The sequence below is a fragment of the Magnolia sinica genome, chromosome 18 (assembly GCF_029962835.1).
Source record: "Magnolia sinica isolate HGM2019 chromosome 18, MsV1, whole genome shotgun sequence".
Taxonomy (NCBI): domain Eukaryota; kingdom Viridiplantae; phylum Streptophyta; class Magnoliopsida; order Magnoliales; family Magnoliaceae; genus Magnolia; species Magnolia sinica.
Window position 1 is genome coordinate 22,236,895 of NC_080590.1, and position 14,720 is coordinate 22,251,614.

Sequence of the window (14,720 nt, forward strand, 5' to 3'; positions counted from 1 at the left end):
GCAAAGTCATTATTTACAAACTAAATCAAATTGAGAGCAAAACAATAAATAAACAACAATAGCAAAAGAAAAAACTATCCACTATGAATACATAAACGAATTATTCACAGTTGAATTTTACGATTCTTTCCAGCAACACAAAAAACCAGTCTTGATATTTCCTCCCATCAACTTCCAATCAATCAAACACAACCAAACAAAGAAGATGATATCCAACTAGATTCTTGGGTAGTTTGAACATTACTAAAAACTTTTATAAGAATTTCACAAATAGGTAAGGATAACAGAAGTGTTGAATCTTCAATTTTACAGAGTCTTTATTATGAATAATTTCATAATTAAATTTCTATAATGAATTGATACTCAAGTTGAGTAGAAATATGATTTGATGATATCAAAATTATAAATAATTGTCAATGCTATCTAATAAACAAGATAAATGCCACACCACGACATCTAGTATTTCTGATGCAGTGTTAAGCTTTTGTTGATCCTATGGTATTTTATCTCTTTTTATTCCAAGGTAGATAAGGATTTTCAGACTTGGTCCCTAATACTTTTAAGTAATTATCAAGTTAAAACTAAAAGTTTAAGTTAACTTTAAAGAAAATGAGATAGATATAAATTGTGAATTAGGCTCAATTAATGTTTAAACTTTCTATTAATCAATTCATTAAATGAATTTTATTTAAAAATCTACTAATTAACTAGACTCTAGACTTTCAAAGATGATTTTACATCTTATCATAATAACTCAAATATATTTTTGCTTAAAACTAAGAAATTTTTAAAATTTTTGCTTAAAACTAAGAAAATACTTGTTAGTTCATCTAATCTCACCTCCTCACCTAAAATCTACATTATCCTCAATATAAAAAATATGTAATGTATCATAACATGAGACCAAAAAAAAAAAAAAAAAAGAATCAGTAAAAGAAATAATACCTAAGGAAGATCAATGAAATGACATGAAGTCTTAATCATCTAAAGAGATTAGCACAAAAGTAAAAACAAAACTAAAACAAACTATCTTAATCCTAATAAAGCAAACAATGGATAAATGAACCTCTATCAAACTAGAAGTTTAGTCTTGATAGAAACGATCAATCAGAGGGATAGACATATCCTCTGAATCAAAGTTCAATGAGATCTCAATTTTTCGGGGAAAATGTGAATTATTGAATTATACAATAAGACTTTCTGGTTTGGTTCAAAACTTTTCCACAGAATGTTCCTACCATGGAATACTTACATTTTGTCCTTATACATCCTAGAATTCTCATAATCATCGTTCCAAATTTCTTCAACTTCATTCAATTGCAATTTGCATAGTGAACCGGTTTTGTTAAGATTGAAGTTGAAATTCTTTATAGCCCAGTATACTTTATGATCGAGTTCTACATGCAAGTGGCAAGCCTTCCCATAGACAAGTCTATAGAGTGAAATCCCCAATAGGGGTTTTATATGTTGTACAGTAGGCCCACAAAGCATCGGTTATTTGAAGTGACAAATCCTTGCGATCTAGGTTAACCATTTTTTCAAGAATTTGTTTTATTTTCCTATTTGATATCTCAGATTAAACACTCGTCTAAGATTGATAGGGGGTACTCACTTTATATGAAATGTCGTAATTCTTTATCAATGCTTGGAATGGTCTATTGTAAAAATGGGATCCTCCACGAATCCTACCATGAAGAATTTTGAGGGCTAAAATCTTATGTGGATCATTCCATCCCAATGGGCCCAATCACTTGCAAAAAGAAAAGAAAATAAAATAAAATAAAAGAAAAGAAAAGCATGGAGGCATGAGATAAGAGAATATGAACATGGGAACCAAAATGGAGCTTGGGCTCACCTAAATGCACATGGGGCCTAAGGAATCATTTTGGATCTATTCTTTACATAATATAAAAGGCTCCCAAAGAAATAACATCCCTCACATGTAGCTTAATGTACACTAAAGAAAGTATTATTTTGCACATGTGAGAAGAGAGGAGTAAAGGAAAGTAAAAAATAAAAATAATAAATAAATAAATAAAAAGGAGCAAAATGGGAGAATGAAAAATTTTGAAAGTGCAACTCCATGAACCACCTGAGCCTTGAAATACTCCCGATGTCCACCACTTTGCACCACATTTAAAACTTGAAAGAAGCACCTATGGGAGAAAAGAAAGAAAACATGAGAACAAATGAAGAAAAATGGGATGAATGGAAGGAAGGGAAAGCATAAATGGACCCTACCTTCCACTTACCTCCTCACACCAAGAAAGCACTACCACTTCCACAAAAAAAAAAACACCCAACTTGGAACCAAGAGGAGGAAGGAAAAGAAGGAAAGAAAGAAAACCTGAAGGGGAGAATGGAAATAAAGAAAGAAGAAAAACTATGAGGATGTAGTAGGCTGGATGAGCCACCATGGGCTGCAATATATTGAAAAGGAAGCCACAACCTATTAATCTGCAGAAAAGTATAGTGCATTGCTCCCCCCTCCTCTCAGCATCCGGGGCTGACAACATTCAAAATCTGCTGGGAATGGGTATAGGGTCTGCCAATCTGGTTTATCTTGGGGTTCCAATTGCAGCAGGTAGAGTCAAATCCTCTGACTTCTAACCTCTCATTGACAAAGTAGATAATCGAATCAATGGATGGAAGTCAAAATGCCTCTCCCAGGCAGGGAGAGCTACTCTGATAGCCCACGTTCTCTCCTCTATTCCAATACATTGTATGGCAGCCACGGTGGTCCCATCTCTCATTCTGAAATCTCTCGAAAGTCGATTCGCATCCTTCTTCTGGGGTTGGGCAGACAGGAAGAAGAAATTTCATTGGAGGAAATGGGCTGACTTAACTCGTCCTAAAGATGAAGGCGGTTTGGGGATCAGAAGATTGTTGGAGGTGATGTTAGCGTTTCGAATTAAGATGGCCTAAGGAGTTAAGTTCCAGCAGTAGAAAATCTTGTGGGCTTCTTTCATGTCTGCAGCCCACAGCCAAGACTTGCTGCCCACTGTCCCAAACACACGTTCGAAGCGGGCCTCCCTGCTGTGGCAGAGGATTCGCTTGTTGTTTCCTTTCTTAGACTCCAAAGTCCAATGGCAAATCAGCAGTGGAGATTGTAGTTTTTGGCAGTCCAATTAGACTGGTCACGGGCCCCTTCTCCGGCATGTCTCCCAGCCCTTTCTTGCAGGCCTATCGGATCTTCTAGTTCGAGATTGCCTAGGGAAAGGTGGCCCTCTTCCTCTTGCATCAGTTTATAACTTCCTCCCCCAACAGATGATTGATGTAATTTTTCAAGGAGGGTTTTGCATTACGGAAGGTCTTGACGTTCCTTGCTGGCCCTTCCATCCATCGGGTTTGTTCACCGTCAAGTCTGCTTAGACGGAAAGCAGGTCCGGTGGGTTGAGGGTGGCTTGGTGCAACAAATTATGGTCCCGCTACCTTCCGTCAAAGATCTCGCTGCTGACTTGGAAAGTCCTCCAAAATGCGGTCCCAATGGAGTGCGCAATCTAATCCAAAGGCATAGAGCTGGCTTCTCGATGCGTTTGCTGTGACGATATTTCTCCTCAAGTGTCGTCGATTGAATCGATTAGTCATATTTTCATATCCAGTCCCTGCATTAAAGTAATATGGTCCCTCTTCGCAACCATCTTCAATAAGTCTCCCCTTAGTGGTCCATCTATTACAGCCAGGCTTTCACTATGGTGGAGCAGTCCTTCCCCATGGGGCTGGGCTGGAACTATTTGTAATTTGGTTCCAGGGATTATTCTCTGGGAGTTGTGGAGAGGGCGAAATCAAGGTAAGTTTGATGGTAGTTACCCAGCAATCCAAGCGCAGGTAGCCCGGATAAAGGGCTGGATTTCAAGCATTTCCATCTCGTCGAATCTCTCCTCTAGCCCATCGGTAGCTAGCAGTCACGCACTATCCTCGTTGAATGTTCGGTTTGCTTCGAGCTCCTCTCCTCCTAGGCCGATACAGGTTATTAGGTGGCATAGACCTCCTTTGGGATGGGTGAAAATTAATGTAGATGGCTCTGCTGGGGGCAATCCAGGTCTGGCTGGAGGTGGTGGCATTTGTAGAGATGACAAGGGTGTCTTCCTGTTCGGGTTCTTCACTGGGTATGGGACTGGTTCTAACACTCGGGCTATGATCTGGGCTATCCATGATGGCCTCCTCCATTGCTTTAGCAGGGGTTTCTCCAAAGTAATTGTCGAGTTCGACTCTTTACTTATGATCTCCCTTCTCTCTCACGGTTTCAATCCTAGCTGGAAATGGAGATATTGGCTAGCTCGGTCAAGAGTTTGTAAGACTCTGGCGAAGTTATATTCCAGCATGTATTTAGGGAAGGCAACAGCCCGGTAGACAGTTTGGCCAGGTTGGGCAGCAACCTGCAATCCTCCACCTTTTTCGTCCTTTTCAATGACCTCCCGAGAGAAGTGAAGGGGAGGTTTTTTCTAGACAAGATGGGTTTGGGTGCTCTTAGAAGATGACGTCGCATCCTTTGGTCTTGCAAACATATGAAAGAAAGATGCCTAGATATATAAATATAGAAGAAGTACAAGTAACGTGAACCTTTGGCGATGTCCCCTGCAGGTTCTGTTGGTTCAAGGTCTGCGGTTTTTCTTTCAGTTGGCCGAGTGTGGAGTTATCTTCAGCATCCTATAGTTTGGCAACTCTTTATATTTTCTTTAGAGATTGCGGTTGTTGGTAGGAACAGGGGTCTCTGCTCTAGCTAGTGGGATTTTTCTAATTTGCATCTCAAGTGGAGGTGCGTGCTGGGAGATGCAGCTGTCCTTCCCATGTGCCTTTCGTCTAGTAGTTGTGCTGATGTCTCAGCTGTAGCTCTGGCCCTCTTCTTGCCAGATTATCTTAGTACTTGGTCCGCTTGAGTTCTCTGCTTGTTAGGGTTAGCAGCTTTGTTTTGGGAAGGATGTCCACAGTCATTAATTTTTTATTTTTTTCTGCCCCTTTTAGAGTTTGCTTTTTGGTTTATATGATAGGTGTGGCCCGATGTTTTTCTGGAGCCCACCTGAATTTCAAGTCTGTACATCCTCGTTTTCGTTATCAATGGAAAGCTTCGGTTTAAAAGGAAAAAAAAAGGCCACAACCTATTACCTGACACTTGGAAGAAACCAGGGGTTAAAGGGGGACCAAAGGAAACCAGGTTGCCGCCAGTCCCACTTTTGGTGATGAGAATTGGCCTAGCTCTCTCCCCTTGGCAAGAGAAAGACCTGGGGAAGAATTCCTGCAAGGAATCTTGCACGTATTGTCCACAATGAGGTGATGGAAAACAGAGACGGTAAAAGATGAAAATAGTGGGAAAGTTCAAATTTTAGTCTAAAATCTAATAACTCATGAGAAATTGAAAAGAAATTGTAAAGGTGATGTGGAGGAAAGAGAAAATCCCATGTATTTTCAAGTTTCACAAAAATAAGCATCCTAATAAAATCGGCATTGATCGCGACCTTCAATTCGCAATCTGATGGACCGAATCATTTTTAAGAATATTCCCAATAAAAATCGGCATCGATCGCGATCGTCAATTAATAATCTGATGGATTGGATCACTTTCAAGAATATTTTCAATAAAAACCAACATCGATCGCAACCGTCAATTTGCGCTCCGATGGACTGGATCCTTTTCAAAATCTTCAAAAATATTTCTAACAAAAACCAGCGTCATTGCAACCATCAATTTGCGATCTGATGGACTGGATCCTTTTCAAAATCTTCAAAAACAATCCCAATAAAAACTGACATCGATCATGACGCAATCTGGTGGATTAGATCATTTTCAAAAATATTTTTAATAAAAACAGCATTAATCGCGACCGACAATTCGCAATCCAATGGACTGGATCATTTCAACATCTCAAAGATATATTTCAATAAAAACCAACATGATCATGACCGTTAATTCGCAATCCGTTGGACTAGATCATTTTAAAGTCCAAAATATTTCCAATAAAAATTATATCAGTCATAATTGTCAACTCACGATCTGATGGACTAGATTATATTTTGAAAATACAAAAAAAAAAAAATCCCCAGTGAGTCATAAACCCGAGGGAGGACAGATCTGATCGACCATGAATCAGAATCTTGACCGAGAATCCGCGGGATGACAGATCTAAACAATCATGGATTGGAATCTTGACCGCGAACACATAGGATGATGGATCTGATTGACCATAGTTCGAAATCTTGACCGTGAACCTACGGGATGACAGATCCGATTGATTATGGATTAGAATCTTAACTGCAAACCCATAAGATGACGGATCCGATCGACCATGGATCAGAATCTTGACCACGAACCCGTGAGATGATAGATCCAATCAACTATGGATTGAAATCTTGACCATGAACAAGTGCAACAACAAATCCAATCAACTATGAATCAGATTCTTGACTGTGAACCCAAGGGACAACGGTTCTGATTTATCATAGATCCGAATCTTAACCATAAACCTGTGGGAAGATGGATTCGATCATGGATAAGAATCTTGACCACGAAAACATGCTACAATGGACCCAATTAGTTACAAATTGGAATCCTGACCACCATTGACAGAAAGATTTGTACCCTCCATAATAAAAGCCAACGTTAATCATAACCAACATTCCGAATTGGCCCCAAAATAATCAAGTCTAATTACCTTGCGAGATAATGGAACTGATCATCCATCTCTAATCGGACTCTTAATCATAACCACTAAATAGACTTGCATCAAATAAACCATCAATAACATATATCAATCCCGATTGTGACAACCAAAATCCAAGCAATAAAGTACAAAATCTTATAATCTATAATCCCCATTAAAACCAGCATACACACTAGCCTTTCACATAGTTTTAATAAAAACCAATATGCTTGAAGTCCCATAGGCATCCCCAATGGAAACAACTAGTAAGTCGGACCCATTTACAAAATATCTTGCAATAAAAACCCCCCAATGATTATCACTCCCATGAGTGGGACAACTTTCAAAATCACAAAACATTTTCAAAGTAAAGCTTTAGACTTCCAATGCACTAAGAGATCTTCCATATTTTCAGGTGGGAGTCAACACAAAATCAAATAAGCTCCGATATCTTGCAGTTTCCCTGGAGATTATCGAATCCGAATGCACATCAAAGTACGATTGGACTGAACTCTAGTGTCAGCTTCATCATGTTAAATGCTAATATTAAGAAAAGATGATAGGCCAAGACTAGTCAGAAGAAATCATCCAAATGACAAAAAAGATAAATTATAACCTAAGTGTCAAAGCCAAAAGATTGCATGAAAAAAGGTCACCTGCATATATGTAAGTGTGGATGCTTGCAGAATTTGATCAAGTCCAAGCCGGCGTAGTGAGTTCCTTTTAAGGATGAGGAAAGTATAAGACAGCTAACCACTTTGACAATCAAGCTAAACAAGTACTCATGTGCTGATCTAGGAAGCAACGGACAATCTAATACGTGTTAGTATTTTGATAAGGCCGCAAAAAGTACAGGGGCTCTACTATACCTTTTCAATGTTAGTATTGATTAAGAGTAAAAGGGATACGATTGGCGGTCCACATAGGAACAATCGCAACATTTTTCTCAAACCCTCGTGATATGTGTGTTATTTATTTTTAGAAAACTAGTTGATACAAACATTCAGGCATGCAATGAATACATATTGCAATTTATGATTGACTGGCAAAGGTGGGGTGTCCACTCACTATGGCATTCGGTTGCACACAACCTCTGTCAAGGAGAAGCATCTGTAGACACCTCACCCTAAGCTAATAAGTTGATTGAGTTTGAACTGATGAATGGTCAACCAAACTCAAATCCTAAACTTTATCCCTAGAAGCCTAAACCCTAGGAACCCCAATCTTAAACATTAAACTCAACCTAGATAGCTCTTTCAACCCAGTCAATGTAGTCAGCCTAACCACAAACCCCAGAGCCTTGAATCAGCTAGACAGGTTAACTCACTTAGTCAACTAAATTGGTCAGCCTACCCAATCCAACAACCCAGTTAAGCCCAAAACCAAGCCCAATCGAAAAATATATAAAACTTCAAAGTAAAAACTTTCAAAACAGAGCCTCCACATGATTGGAAGAGGCTGCTTACTAAAGCAAGGAATCCAAGTGGGGAGCAGCGGCAACCAGCTTACCGTCGGCCATGTGGCACTCCCCCTCTTTGGGGTGGCATCCCTTAAGCATGCGAAATCTCACTTTTTCATATCCTAAGTTTGTGGTTGAGGTGTATTTACTCCATTGCCCATCTCCTTCCCTGGAGTTGCCCTTTTACCACTTCATCCAACCCATGAGATGATGCCATGTGGCAATTTTCAATCATAACCCTTCAATCACCTTTTGCCCATAGAATTACTGGCAATTATCAGAAAATTAGGTTTGGGGGCTATAAATTGCCCCCTCCCTTCCTCACTTCAAGTACCCATTACATTTAGAGCATTTAGAAAAGATCAAGCATCCATCCTCATCTCATAAGACCATAACCATCTAGCCATCCCTCCATCAAGGAGAGAGAGAGAGAGAGAGAGAGAGTCCAATCCCATTCTAGCTCAGCCTAGCCAGACTCTAAGCCTCCTAAGTCACGTAAGTTCAAATCTGAGTCACTCGATCTACCCTTGTGACACAACCATTCATCCAACTGTTCAAGCTTTAATCAGTTTCATCAACCCAGAATATTAGCATCGTGCAACATTCATTCCCTTCTTAACTCTCTTTCTCTACATATACATTAGCATTATATCACATTTTATCATTTTTTTCGCATCTAAGTGGGGGGCAAATGCTTTGAGGCTTACCGATATAATTAGAGCAGGTCCACCAGAAATCTTAGCCAGGTAGCTGTCGTTTTGTCATATACTTAATTGCATTCCATTGTTTTCTCACATTTGACTGGTAGGTATACGCTCTATGGCTTGCCGATATAATCTCAGTAGGTCCACCAGAAACCTTAGCTAGTTAGTCATCACTTTATCATAAGCATTAATATAGCATCAAGTATCACATATATCATATTTTTTATACTTTGCACCTTGCACGTTTCGAACGTATGCTCAGCAGCATGCTAATATAATTGGATCTTGCCTATTAAAAATTCAGATCGATTAATCATCATTGCCATTAAACCATATTATATTTTCCGTATGTGAGAACTAATTCCATTCCTCATAAATTAGTCAGATTTTGTGAAGTAAAGACCATACACTTGTATAGGCAGAGTGAGTACCTAAGGCTTTCTCTCTCTGTGACTATGATCCCTTATTCGAAATCTTTAGAAACCAAACTTATGAGTCATGCATCTTAAAGTGATGAATCTTCAGGTTCTCAATTTTAAGCATTTATACAGGGTCTAACCGACTGTAGGATAATAATAATTGGTTAGTGGCGACTCTAGTCAAATATGATACCCTTTTATATCCAAATAAAACCCTTCAACCAAATCAACAAGTGAAAAAGAGAATCGATCTCCCTTATATCGGGAAATCTTCCCTTAAGCGTACACATTATCCTCTAGCATTAGAATTTGTATTATCGGGATCCATTTCTCCACGTTCCAGACCATAGATCTGATGGGACTCAAAAAATTCTCCCAGAATAGCAGCCTGTAGCCAGATGTTTTTCCCTTTTCCATTCAACGGGACCATCCTTGTACTTTCTTCTTAAACAACTTGCAAGGGGACTCTGAGATCCACCCATCTACAATGGGCCCATCACATTAATGGTCGGAGCTCAAATCCCCCCTTGTAGGAACACAATTATTACCTAAAATAAATAAAAGATGGAGAGTCCGTCGGATGATTATTCTTGTCCTATCCATGCACGAGTGACATGACCCGGCACGAGTCAAATACTCAGCACCAGATAAAAATAATAAATAAATAAACTTTCGAAACCATGATCATCGTTTATTAGAGTACGTGATAAGAATTTAGATGAGATTCAACGCCTTTTGCTTCTCTATCATATTCAAAAGATGTTCGCCTGACCAACTGAATACAGAAAGTATCCAAAAGCTATTTAGCTTTGAGAAGTGTTTTGATACTCGGGCACAGTGTGCTGGATGATACGCAGGCAGTTGAAAATCACGGCGAAGGCAAACATCAGTACCAATTTAGATGTATCATGAAAAAAAAAAAAAATTTACTCGTATTAGATATTCTAGCCGTTAGCTAAATTGATGGATATTTGTAGGAGTAAAGAATCAAAATACCAAATGACCTTATCTCAAAAATACAAGTGTTTGAAAATCAGAGGCCACGATTGCTCAACCAATCTGATTTTATGAGTACTGTAACTTAGGGAAAGTGGTTTCATAATTCAGCCAGTTTGGTTTCAGCTAACACTTTCCACATGCATCCTTTCTAAGCGCCAGCTTATCAAGACTCGTATGCAGCCACAGTATTACGTCCTCTCTCCATACAAATTATTCCCTACTACACATTTCTCTTATACGTGGCACCAGTACACAAAAAATGCACGTGCTACTTTTACCTTTATCTCGACTTGGGAACTGGGACTCATCGTGTTTCTCACTGGGCCCCACACGTTGCGATGGTCCTATTATTTGAAATGTCCACATTCTCCGTACTTCAATAAATGATCCATCGTCCGAAAATTGGGAACGGATTGGCTACTCCCCCTGACACTAGCCCGGTGGCTGCTGGAGTGGTAGTCGGTGCTCTGTGGCCCCACCATGATGTATCTATTTCATCCATGACGTTCATCCATTTTAGCAGATCATTTTAGGGCTTGATACCAAAAATGAGACGGATATTAATCTCAAGTGGACCACACCACAGGAAAACAATAGTGATTGGATATCCACCATTAAAATCCTCCTAAGGCCCAATGTTCCGTTTATTTGATATCCAATCTGTTGATTAGGTCATACAGACCTGGATGAAGACCTAGATGAAGGTTAAAAACAAAGATCAGCTTGATCCAAAACTTTTATGGGTCCCAAAAAGTTTTTAATGGTTGACGTTCATTCAACATTGTTTCCTGTAATGTGGTTCACTTGAGATTGGGATATATCTCATTTTTGGTCTCATGCCATAAATTTATCTAGAAAAATAGATGGACAGCATGGATGAAACACATACATCATGGTGCGGCCCACAGAGCACCGACCACCAGGGGGAGTAGCCAATCCGTTTCCCCGAAAATTGTGCTTACGTGGTGATCTGTTCTTTGAATTTTGGAGTTGAATAGTAGCAACTGAAAATCATTTTCAATGCTTACTGGTCATATACAGGTAAGGTTGGTATAGTCATCTGATCGGCACGATTTTCTTAGGCTAAATAAATAAACGGTTCGGATGATTGGACATCTCATCATTTGGGCCCCAGTTGGGACCGCCACATGGTGTGATCCTCGGTCGCACCTCCTCGGGGAGTACGGTGCACGTATATTGGTCGAGAATGCTGACTGGTATGGCCAACATGGATGTGAGCAATATTTCAAAACGTGAATGGATTGGACCATTTTGCCCATCTGATCGTTGGGATGAAAAAGGAACGGTCAGATAAGAACTTCACAGTCAATAAGAAAAACTTGCAAGAATTGGATGATTGGATTTGTACTCTCACTTCGATTTTTTCTATAGCCCATCCACACGGTGGCGGACCCAATCAACATTTCAGATCACCGGAAGTGTTTGCCACGTGTACAATAAGTAAGGAAATGCATGGAACTTCTATGAACATGCATGTTATAACATCCCTCTCTTCTAGGCAAGGCCCAGATGAGCGAGCTTTGACACCTTGAGATGCATTAACAAAACTAACGATTTTGGAATGACGATTGCTACCTGCAGCCACACATGCGCCATACAAGTGCACGATATTCACACGCGTATGAGAACCGATCGACCTGTTTACCATGACGATGCTTTAATACAAAAATCAGACTGCCCCAATCATGCAACACGTGTACACTGAATGTGGACGGTTAGCTATGATTTTCAACCATTCATGCACGTGCGGCCCACCTGACGACTAGAAATCTACATGGGCCCAACTAATGAACGACCCAGATCTCCAAGGCTTGCCAAATTTGTACGTGTGGGGAGGTAGAATTTGAGGCATGAACATGTCCTCAAGGTGGGACATGATTTACGGTAGAAAGAGAATATGACACCACCCAAAATTCCATATTCGGCGACAGCATTAGTTAAATGGAAGACATCGTGATTAAGATAAGATAATGTTTGACAATGCAATCCCAGCTTAAATTCTATTATTAATTTTTTTTTATTATATGAAATATCTTACATCTATGTGTGCCACTAATAATAATAATAATAAAATAATAAAAATAGCAATAATATGCTGACTTGCCACTGTGGTATCTTGGGGTATTCAGAAAGAAGCTTTTGACACGTGGCATAACAGGTCTGATGATGACGATGATCGTGCAAAATCCCATAGATCAGTATCGTTGTTGTATAAGTCCTGAGAGGTGTTGAATGAACGGTTGGAGGAGCGAAGGTGCAATGGTAATGAGAGATCTTGATCAGGGACGGAACAAAATGTGAGGTTGGGATCGTCGAAGCAGGCGAGTTGCTTGGACGTCTCCGTTTGGCCGTTGAGGTGGGAAGCGACGAACCGGTCTAGTGCTGCCCAGTCGCTAAGACTCGTCTCTGCCTGGTGGTTGATGTTGCTATGGTTGGTGATTGAAGCTTCAACATAGGTAGTAGGTGTTATGAAATGAGAATCCATTGGTGGGCAGCAATTCTGGCTACTGCAACCAAGATCAGGTGGCCGGCTGTCATTGTGAAGCATTGGGAGAGTCGGGCTTTCTAGAGGAGGCAATTGAATGAATCCTTCAAAGGCTCCATTGTCTATGGCGGACTCAGCTTCCCCCATCAATCCGAGATATCTTATGTTGTTGGTGTTGATGTTGATGTTGATGTTGTTGTTGTTGTTCTTGTTGGTGTTCGTATCATTTTCTTGCTTACATGTCCTTCCCATGTACTGAAGGATTTGCTCGAAGGCTCCATCTCTACTGGAATGGCCCATTTGGGTTTGGCCATCGCCATGGATTGATGACCTGTTTGGGCTATCAAGTGCCTTGATATGATTCTTTTTCTTGAAAATGCGACAAACCACCCACCCATCTTCTTGTGACTCTCCCATCGAGCTAGATGCCTGTATTACATGGCAATAAATCAGGTTGGTAAAGGATGAAAAAAAAGGTCAATATCGGCCCGACTATGGCGTCGGTGTGATCATGTGATTCATCATGGAATAATAACTTACATTGGATTGAGGGCTTATATCGTTGTTGTCATCTAGCCTGTATTCATGCATAATCCAATCGGATTTCTGACCGTGAGGCGCCCTCCCTTTATAAAATACTAGTGTTTTCCTCATTCCGATCCTTTTTAAGTTGGTGCAGATAACCTTATCACGACCAGTCGCTTTCCAGAATCCGGCGGCCGTGGCGCGGTTTGTCCGAGTGCCTGTGGGATACTTCTTGTCTTTGTGACTAAAGAAATACCAGTCGTTTTGTGGGGTTGATCCGATTTTGCACTTCTCTGAAAAATAAAAAATAAAAAATCATAGATGTGAGGAGAAAACAAGGCAAAAGCACTGGATTTCTAAGTTAATGTAAGATAAGAGAAGGATGGTTATTTAAGGCCATACCTTGTATATCCCAAGGCTCGAGTTTATTGAGATCAACGTCTCGGATAACATCCAAATCTATCTTCTCAAACGCCACCTTCTTCCTCAAGTAATAGTGCAAAAGCTCTTCCTCTGTTGGATGGAAGCGGAAGCCAGGTGGGACGCGACACTGACCATTCATCTGCGAACTCATGTCCTACGACAATGGCAGAGAGAAGAGCTTGTTGGGCACAAACCCAAATTCGAACTGTTGAAAGATGGCAAGAAGAAGTTGGTCATGTGCATGCAAGCTTGGATGGAAGGTGGAAAGAGAAAGAATATATGTGAAAAGAGAGGGAAAAAATAGAAAGGCATTTTTGTTAGATATAACATACCTAAGAAACCAAAGTGGATGTTATATAATAAGAGCCTTGAGATGGTAAAGTAGAAGAAAGAAAGGGAGGGAAAAGGAGAAACGGGGTGAGCAGAAAGAAAAGGAAAAAAGAGAAAAAAAATTAAAAATGGCAAAAAAATTAAAAATTAGAAAAAGAAGGAAATTATGGTGGAGCTTTTGCATAGGGGAAGGGAATATTTATATGGGTGAGACATGAAAGGGTTACGGACATGGAAAAAAGGTTTGTATATTTCATGGACCTGGTGTACTTTGTAGTGGGGTTAGTTTTGCCATCTTCGAGAAGAATAGCCACCCACCTTGAGAGAGAAAGACAGACCCACCTTGAGAGAGAGATGTGATTGGACGGTGGTCCCTGCTGGGAAACGAGGGGAAGGGAATTGAATGCTGGGCCCAGCTGGGAGACGAAGGAAAGGAGGTACAGAGGAGTCTTTTGATTGGCTGGCACAATGTTAGTTTGTACGCGACTTGCATGTAAGATGAAGTTAACAGGAATCTAGGAATCGCCCGTAACCCTAAGCTCTGTGGGGCCGTCATGATGTTACGTGTTATATCCAATCCGTCCATCCGTTTCTAGGCAGATCCAAGAATCGAGAGGCTATACCACAAGGGAAAACACAAATCTTAGGCTGATGCAAAACTTATGTGGCCCAAGAAGGTTCCAGTGGTGGGTGTTCAATCCTCATATTTTCCTGTTG

General features: G+C 40.2%; 1 protein-coding gene across 2 annotated transcripts; it reads right to left on the reverse strand.

Moving 5' to 3' along the window:
* Positions 1-12,211: 12,211 nt before the first annotated feature.
* On the reverse strand, positions 12,212-14,156 carry LOC131233583 (NAC domain-containing protein 43-like). Of its 2 annotated transcripts, XM_058230354.1 has the most exons (4): positions 14,006-14,156; positions 13,653-13,878; positions 13,266-13,543; positions 12,212-13,154 (listed from the first exon to the last, which is right to left on the reverse strand). In XM_058230354.1, exons 2-4 carry the CDS (start codon positions 13,822-13,824, stop codon positions 12,366-12,368), a joined length of 1,239 nt encoding a protein of 412 aa, XP_058086337.1. In that variant the 5' UTR covers positions 13,825-13,878; positions 14,006-14,156; the 3' UTR covers positions 12,212-12,365. The 2 variants fall into 2 exon arrangements, with proteins under 2 accessions (XP_058086337.1, XP_058086336.1); XM_058230353.1 differs by having other exon boundaries at positions 13,653-14,128.
* Positions 14,157-14,720: the final 564 nt, after the last annotated feature.